The 9,088-nt window shown below is 56.8% G+C and overlaps 1 protein-coding gene across 2 annotated transcripts in view; it reads left to right on the top strand.

Annotated features, from left to right (window-relative positions):
* The first annotated feature begins 3,757 nt into the window (after nt 1–3,757).
* MMP25 (matrix metallopeptidase 25) overlaps nt 3,758–9,088 on the top strand; it is a 12,415-nt gene continuing 7,084 nt past the window's right edge. For both annotated transcript variants that reach the window (XR_009407046.1, XM_059415544.1), the window contains exons 1-4: nt 3,758–4,202; nt 4,597–4,729; nt 6,141–6,291; nt 6,365–6,657. Coding sequence is in view for 1 of the 2 variants with exons in the window: in XM_059415544.1 (XP_059271527.1) it covers nt 4,110–4,202; nt 4,597–4,729; nt 6,141–6,291; nt 6,365–6,657 (670 nt within the window). In the remaining variant the exon portion in view is untranslated. The remainder of the gene's footprint in view (nt 4,203–4,596; nt 4,730–6,140; nt 6,292–6,364; nt 6,658–9,088) is intronic.

Here is a 9,088-nt window from a genome sequence, read left to right as displayed (position 1 = left end):
ATGGTTGAGTCTCTTAAGGCAGATTGTACTTTGGGGATGGGCGATGTGCCCCACTGGGGAATGTTTCCTCCAGCTAAAGGGGTGGGAGGCGCGATTCTCTGTGCTCTGGCCCCTGTGGAGTGCAGACGGGCACAAGCCTGTGAGCGTCCCCCAGCGACAACCACTGGGACTTCGGACTACAGAATCCTCCATGTAACAGGTATTTACTACCTTGCTCCCGACATAGAGTGAAGTTACCCTGGTGAGCGAAGGACTTAAAATGATCTTGGCGGGGCGCCTGGGTGGCTCAGTGGGTTAAGCCTCTGCTTTCGGCTCAGGTCATAGTCCCAGGTTCCTAGGATCGAGTCCCGCATGGGGCTCTCTGCTCAGCAGGGAAGCCTGCTTCCCTGTCTATCTCTCTGCCTGCCTCTCTGCCTACTTGTGATCTCTGTCTGTCAAATAATAAATAATAATTTTTAAAAACTTAAAAAAAATGTTCTTGGCACCTGTTACACCCGTGTTGTCTTGGGTACTGTTAGAGAGACACTCTCCGGACGGCAGTGCCCAGCAGCGTGCCCTGAGAAAATGAAAGTGGTTTACATGGCACCGTGCTGCCTGGGGAATGCTCTGAGCATGGAAGCCTCTTTCCAGGGCTGAGTCCAGAACTACAGAAGGAGCAGTGGGATTCTGTTGTCCTTGGGACTGTACCTGGCAAACAGCTCTCCGTTGACCAACAAGGAGCCGCTTGCTTTCTGTGGATGGCCATTCTGAAGGGAGCAGACAACATCCTGTTCAGAAGACGGCTACTCTGATCAAGAAAGGTATGAACAAGTCAGTCCGGTGGGCTGAGTTGCGGGCTGTTTTTCCAGCTGTGAAGGAATACTTGAGCAGGGGTAAAAAGTCCTTATGTTCTGGTTTCTACTGACACAGCCAGGAGGACAGTGGTAACCTGGCCGACTACAGAGGTGCGCAGTTGAGGCTCGGTCCCATGGAAATCACTGTGGGAATTTGCATTAAAGAAAGTAGGGCGTGTTGAAGCCCGTCAGAAGAGCCCCCTTCCAGGTTTGGAAGGTAACTGGAATCCATAATCAGATATCCCCATATGCTCACCTAATGTGGCCACCCGGGTCCACAGAATGAGTGAATGTGGAGGGCCCTGGGCGCCGAATCGACACTCACTCCCCCCATGCCTTCTAGGGTGGGAGATGGCAGTAGGAACTGTTCCTCTGCCTGCTGAAGGGACAGAGACTACAGAACTACAGAACGTGATGACACATTGTCACGAGGATGCCCGTGGTCATTCTGGAGGTGGCAGATGGGTCCCCACAGGAAGAGACACCGACTCTGGACCTGGCTTTGCTAAGCCAGAGGTGGATGGATGTGCTCAGAGAGTCAGAAACTAACCAGAATGGAGACCAACATTTCTTCAGACCAAGGACCACCATTGCCAGCCTGTAATGTCCCACAGTGGGCAGAGAGATATCCTTTTCGGAGACTGGTTTTGTAGAGAATTGGGAGAGGCGATTAAAGCATTGGTTGTCTAAAATGGGGTGGGGGGCATGGATAGGGATATAAAGTAATGACTAAATGAGTTATGTCATAAGGGAAATCCAGTGCCCCATGAATTCCTCCAAGAGGCTCTGAGCAAGAGATGCTGTTGTCGTCTTAGCTCAATTATACTGGATGTCCACAAGGGCAAAGCGAAACCATGCATGTGCTGAGATCACTCCTGTTTCTGCACCCTGACCAGATCGAGGAAAGGGCTTCAAACCTGATGACTGGCCTCACCCTGAGAGATGTTTTCATGCAAGAGAACGATGGACCGGAATGGTTCCCAAGAACTGGATGGGATACTATTAATGTGCTATACTACCATTTTGCTGCAAGGGGTCGTGTGGCCAGAGGCTAGGGGTGTGTGTGTGTGACAGAGAGAGAGAGAAATAACAGAAGAAAATACATATATGGGTCTTAGCACAGAGGTCTTAAATCTCCTGTAATTTCCTAAAAAGGTAGGAGCCTAAAAGCATCTTCTGTTCTAACATTTGCTCTTTGACCCCAGTTCCCGGCACTGGGCTCCTAAATCCCTTGGAATCTCCTGGGAGATGGTAGTCTCTTATTCTAAGGAGGTGAGTCCCGGAGAGCACCTGGACAGAGGCTAAAAGACCAACCCATGACTGGAAGCCTGGAAATTTCAGTCCCATCTCTCATCACCCAGGGAGGGAAGAGGGACCAGAGATGGAATTATTAGTTGAGCCTGCCTATGAGACAAGCCTCCATAAAACTCTCCAAAGTTTGGGCTTTGGAAGGTTTCTGGGTAGTAACATCTTGGTGCTGGAGGGTGCCACCCTCCAGCACCACAGGAACAGGAATCACTCAGCCCCTGTCCCAAATAATGTTTTACTTTGGGGAAAACCCAACACACAATTGGTGTCGGAAGCCTCTTGAGTGGGGTAGGAGTTGGAGGGTCAAGGAGAAGCTGGGAAGGGGAAGTGCAGGCTTTCGTTGCATTTGGGATTGACCAAATTGACTGTGCTGTGTTCTCGCCCCACACCCCCCAGCCCTGGTGTTGAGGTCCTCATCCCTAGGACCTCAGCCTGTGACTGTTCTGAGAGGCAGGGCCTTGGCCTTTCCAGAGGCGACGAAGGCAAAACGAGGCCGTGAGGGTGGCCTGACTGTGCCCTTAACGGTGAGAGGAGATGTGGGCCAGGGCTGCCGGGCGCAGAGGGAAGACCAGGTGAGCACGAGCCCGGGCAGCCACCTGCAAGCCCAGCGGAGGGACTAAACTGGCCGGAAGATCCGACCTTGCCGGCACCTGGGTCTTGGCCGTCCAGCCTCCAGAAATAAATTCGTGTTGTTTCCGGCATCCGGTCCGCGGTGGTTTGTTAGCGCAGCTGGCGGGGACGCATACAGGATTTCTGTGTTTTATTTTGTATCTGGAGCTCGCTCATCCTGCTCGTTATTTATTTTATCTAAGCCACAGGGCGCCCATCGCTGCCGTGCTGCAGAGACAGAGCGGTGGGACTCGCACGCCCTTCGCCCCTCGCCGGGAAGTCCCCTCCCCACGCCCCCCCCCCATTCCTCCCCATCCGTCTCCTGCGGCACCGCCTTGTAGCTCTGGGCTTCCCCGGCGGGGGTGAGGCGTGGCTCTGCGGGTCCTCAGGTCTCTGTCGGATCCGCTCCCGTTCACCCCCTCCTCCGCGCTGCGCGTCTGGCCCTGGGCTGCAGCTCCAGACTCTGCGCGCGGGGCACCGGCTCTTGCACGGCTAACACCAGCGGGAGGGGGGGCCGTCTCCGGGAGGCCCGGACCCCGGCCCGCGGACGCAGAGACCCCGCGCAACCCACGGGGCTCGGGGAGTGAAGGCGCCGAGCCCCGGCAGCCGCAGCGGACACGCCGGTGCGCCAGCGGAGCCAGGCGGGGAGGCGGCCCTGGACCCCGCGGAGAGTGGAAACGTCCCAGCCTCCCGCGGCCGGCCTCGGGGTCTCCGGCAGGGGCGGCGTGGGGAGGAGAGCCCCGGAGCCTCCGCTCACCCGCCCGGCTGCTTGCAGTGCAGAAAGCAGAAACGAGCGGTGCGGCGGAGAGTCCCGGGGGATCCGGGTTCTGGGAAGAGAAACTTGCGGGCGCGGCCGGGGACAGGAGGCGGGGGGCGCTCGGCGGGGGCTCCTCGCCGCCCCTCACCGGCGCCGCCCGCGGTCCCAGAAGCCGGCTCCCGCCTGCTCGCTGGGCATCTGAAGGCTGGGCTACTGGCCTCGCCGGGTAGCCACCGCTCAACGGCTGCGGCCGCCCTGCCCCGCCCGGAGGGAGGGGCCGCCCGCGCAGCGCGGGGTCCTGCGTAGCCGGCCGGGGACTCAGAGGCCGCCGCCGCGCACCCGGAGCCTGCACCTCCGCCCCCTCCCGCGCCTTCTCCACCCTCCCGGGACCCGCGGCCACCCCGGCCCACCTGGTCCCCCCGCGGGACGTCTCCAGGTACCCCGCGTGGTGCCTCTCAGGATCCCGGGCGCGCAGCGCGGCCCCCGGAGCTCCAGCCCACCCCTCCTACCTCGCGCGGGGTTCCCAAGCCTCTCCGGGCCCCAGACCCCCTCCCGTAGGTCCCCAGAGCGGCCCTGGGCAGACCCCCTCGAGCCCCGCGGGCATGCTCCGCCTCCTGGCGCTGCTGCTCCCGCTGCTGCCGCCGTCGCCGGTGAGCGCCCCGGAGCCCTCCGCTCAGGACGTGAGCCTGGGAGTGGTGAGTGCTGGGGTCTTCGCGCTCCTAGGATCTGCGGGGTGGGGGTGGGGTCCGGATGAGGCTGGGGGCTGATTCAGTTGCCAAAGAGTGACTGGGGATGGGGTCTGGGGAACCCAGATTCTTGGCCCCATTTTTTCGGGGGCTGGGATTTGAAGATCTGTTGAGGGGTAGAGATGGGGAGGTGGAGGACAGGACTGTTGGGTCCGGACACAAGCCAGGTCTGGAGAGCTTGGGCTTTGAGATAGACAACAGGCGGTCACCTGGGGACCCCCTGTGCCCCCCTGTGCTCCGGATGCCCGGATGTGGGGCAAGGGGGGGCAGCTTCCAGAATGGTGGTAGAAAGGGGGTGTCTCTCCCACTCATCCCGCTTCACCTGTTCCCTCCTTTGGTCTAGGAGTGGCTGACCCGCTATGGCTATCTGCCACCACCCCACCCTGCCCAAGCCCAGCTGCAGAGCCCTGCAAAGCTGAGGGATGCTATCAAGGTCATGCAGAGGTTTGCTGGCCTACCTGAGACAGGCATCCTGGGTAGGTAGACCCCCACCCTTCCCCAACCCTCCGCAGCCCTGCCTCTGCACCCAGCCTGACCATTAGCCAGCAGTAGCTAAACCTCAGCATGCACCTGAATCACAAGATCTGCAAAACGCTGGTCTTGGAGCCAAACCCATAAGATTCTCAGGCATTCCTTTTTCAATAAGTATTTGCTAAGAATCTCTTACGTGTAAGGCCATTTTAGGCTCTGCTGGTGCAGTGATGAACAAAGCAGAAAAGGTCCCTGCTCTCATGGGACTCACACACACAGTTTGCGAACAGACATATGCGAGATAATTTCAGTTAGTTATTTGTGTTTTGAAAAGATAAGATGCTAGTCAGGGCAGATCACTCTGGAAGGTGTCATGGGTTGAGAGGAGCTCACATGACATAAAGAACTCATAAGATGCAAGTAGGAGGAGCCAGCCATGGGAAAATGTGGGAGAAGAGTGTCCTGGGGAAGTGCAAAGACCCTGTGGTAGGCTCAAGCTGGTGTACCTGTGAGGAGAAGAGATTAAAAAGTTAAACAAGAACCTGACTGGGAATGGGGTGGGTGGCGATGGTTAAAAGGTGTTTGGGATTGATTACAAGCATGATAAACCACTGGAGGGTTTGAAGGAGGGAGGCCATTGGATTGGCTTTACAGTTGAAGCTTCCTCTGCTTGCTTATGGAGACTGGAGGGTGGGAGTGGAGACCAGGAAGGAGGCAATTGAATCCAGGGTACATATTTTGGAGGTAGCACTGAGCGGGGAAGAGAGAACTTGGGGGATGCTGGCTATCTACAAGGGAGGTAGGGCCTTTCTCTCCTGTCCACTGGATACTTTTTGTCACCTCAACCAATAAGGTGAGGTTTGATCTTCATTTGAAGATGGGGGGGGGCAGCTGGGAAGAGAGCTGAGCTAGGAAAGGGGATTCCAGGCATATCTAATCTGGGATACTGGACACCCCAAAACCTGGGGGCTTTGGATTTTAGGATGTGGTGAGGACTAGGGACCTACAGTGCGAGGTATGGACGAGCAATGTTCCAAGGGGCTCCGGCCTCTATGAGAGGAATCCGCATGCAACCCTGGGGCTCCTTTCTCCAGAGTCCAGGCACCGGGGCCCAGGGAACCAGGAACCCCAGATCCCAGATCTGATCACCACATGGAGGCAGCCAGTCCGTCCAGGGCTCAGTTAAGAGGGTGACACCGCCCTGAAGAGCAGAGTCCTAATTTGACCCGAGCTGGCTACCAGACCTGGAGAGCCCGTGTTCACATCCAAGCCGCGGGGCCTCCTGGGTCAAGTTGTTTAACGTCTCTAAGCCTCAGTGTGTCTGCGTAGGAAGTTAGCTGGTAGCTACAGGTAGACAACGGGGTAGAGCAGGTTGTCCTACTGCTGATCCCCTTCCCCCCAAACCCTTTCTCCTAGACCGCGTGACGATGGCCACCATGCAGAGGCCCCGCTGCTCCCTGCCCGATGTGCTGGGGGTGGCCGAGCTGGTCAGGCGACGCCGGCGCCGGCGCCGGCGCCGATACGCTCTGAGCAGCAGCAAGTGGGAGAAGCGAACCCTAACGTGGAGGTAGGTCCCGGGACACACCCCGCCCGCCTGCCTGCTGGGCCTGGCATGGAATAGCTGCCTTCTGTCTCCCCAGGGTTCGCTCTTTCCCCCAGAGCTCAGCACTGACCGCGGAGACAGTGCGGACCCTCATGCACCATGCCCTGAGCACCTGGGGCATTGAGTCAGGCCTCAGATTCCAGGAGCTGGATTCTCAGGACCCAACAGAACCCGACATCCTCATCGACTTCGCCCGGGCATATCACCAGGACAGTTATCCCTTCGACGGGCAGGGAGGTACCCTCGCCCACGCCTTCTTCCCCGGGGAGCACCCCATCTCTGGGGACACTCATTTTGATGATGAGGAGACCTGGACTTACGGCTCAAAAGGTATGATCTCCCTATTCTGAGACATGCTCTCCTCAGGTCTGTCTTTAAGAATTCGGTTTCAATCACATATATTGATGGAGACTGTAGCGGTTGGGCTTCTCCAGGGAAACAGAACCAGTAGGTTGCGTGTGTGTGAGTGCACAGTGATTTATTTCAAGGAATTGGCTCACGGCATTGTGGAGGCCAGCAAACCCAAAATCTGTAGGACAGGTACACAAGACTGGGAATTCAAGTGAGAGTTGGTGCTGCAGTCCTGGGTCTGATATCTGCAGAGCAAGCAGGTGGCTGGAAGCCCAGGTTTGATTTCTGTGTTGCAATCTGGAGGCAGAATTCCTTTCTCTCTGGGAAACCTCTGGTTTTGGTCTTAGGGCCTTCAACTGCTTAGACGAGGCCCACCCACCATGGCCCACAATCTGCTTTACTTAGAGTCCACTGATTGTAGATGTTAATCACGTCTACAAAATAACCTATACAACAGCATCTACACTGGTGTTTGACTAGACCACTGGGCACCCTAGTCTGGCTAAGTTGACACGGAAAATTACCCATCACCGAGGCCTCTCAGGCATCCCAGCCCTGAGCTATGGACTTAAAGAGGTGAAAACAGCTCCTTCCAGCAGCTGAGTCAGAATAGTAACCGGCAGTTGCTACACACTGTGATGCAACTTGGGGGAATCCTAGCAGAGGAAGTCCTCTAGCTTCCGGTGCTCAGAAGAGAGGCCTACCCAAAGCCTTTGACTGACAGGGCTTCCTAGAAGTGGTGACTTTGTTCATCCCACATATGTATACTGAAGGCCAACTAGCACATGAGGTCCTGTTCCCCCAGGGTATGGGGGGACTACGGGGAGGACGCAGAGAAAAGAGCAAGTCAGTGAGCTCGCTGAGTCCAGGTCATCAGGGGGAGGGGCACAGGGGGCCATCTGGGGCTGGGAGTTTGAAATATAGTGTTGGGAGGCAGGCTGTAGAGAACAGATGGATGGTGTGTCTCATAACACAGAGGGCCTTGGAAGCACAGGGACAGAATGGGGAGGATGGAGGAAGGGATTGGGGGCCATGGAAGGTCGGGCATTCTGGAAACGCCACTGGCTGCAGGGTCCAGAAAAGATGGTGATAGGAGTCAGAGGACAGTTGAGTCGGGATGGGCAAAGAGTGGGGTCTAACTGAACCCTGGGGGCAGAGGGGGTGGGAGGAAGTGGTGATGGTTCAGGGGCCCCTGGAGGTGGAAGGACAGGCTCTCGGAAGGCAGAGGGGAGTTCAGGTTGGCTGCGCGTTGGCTGCCCTTGTGGGCCATTCAATGTGGGCGATGCTTTCATGGTCAAGTGTCTCGCTCTAGAACTGGGACTTCTCAGACTTGGGTCAGGTTCTCCATTAGTGCAGCTCAAGATGAAAGTTCTTGTGCAAGCAGTTTCTCAGGGTATGTTCTCGAAGGAAAGGGAAATAAAAGCGGGCTAGGGAAAGCAGCTAAGTCAGGATGTGGTCTCAGCTGAGAGGAGCCCGACCCACATTGCTGGTCCCGCCTGGAGGTCAGGGTTCCAGGTCTTCTAGTCACTCCACAAGCCGCCATTGGCTGTAAGCCGTGGCAGGGAGGCTGGCCAGGAGGGAGAGCTGTTTTCCAGGGTGGGGGGCATCCGGGAGAGGGACACACAGGCTCTGACTTGGACGAGGTGCCCATAGCATCCACAGAAGTGAGGTTGTGTAACGCAGCCTTTAAGCACACTGGCTAGAAGCGAACTCTGGTCAGGGCTCAGTTTCATCATCTGAGAAATGGGGGTTATAATAGTACCTGCTGGCAGGTGGGCTTGTAATTCTCCTATAGCTGTCAACACGAGCCCCGCACACAGTAGCACTATGAGCACAGGCTTCTATGAGCTGGCCTGGTGGCATTCAGAGGTTGGTAAGGTTCTGGGAGGGGAGTGTAGGATGTGAAGGTCAAGCACAGAGCTGTGGAGAGCCCCACAGTGAAGGGGAGGAGAGAATGAGAGGAGGAACCAAGGGAAATGGAGAAAGAACAGGTCCACAGGTGACCAGGAATGAGAGTGACAAGGGACTCAGGCAGCAGTAGGCAGGGCAGCAACCAGGCCAGTATGTTACATGGGCCTGGATTTGATCATCTAAGGACAAAGTGACCTTGGTGCCTACAGACTTGGCAGGTGGGGGAGGAGTCCTGACCAGCGTGAAATGAGGCGTGAGAGGGGCTGAGTAAGTGAAAACTGAGTTTGGACCACTGACCACAGAACTTGCTAGGGAAGGTCAGGTGGGTGAGGCGGGCAGATAGGTACTGGGGTGGCTTAGGATGAGGGAGACTTGAGCACTTTGTGATGTTGGGTGAGCCAAAAGAAAGAAAGAGATGGGGAATGGATGAATAGATTCATGCATGGATAGATTGATGGATGGATGGACAAATGGATGGATGGATGGATGGATGGATGGA

This window comes from Mustela nigripes, chromosome 11, assembly GCF_022355385.1.
Source record: "Mustela nigripes isolate SB6536 chromosome 11, MUSNIG.SB6536, whole genome shotgun sequence".
NCBI lineage: Eukaryota > Metazoa > Chordata > Mammalia > Carnivora > Mustelidae > Mustela > Mustela nigripes.
This window is presented reverse-complemented; position numbering and strand designations above follow the sequence as displayed.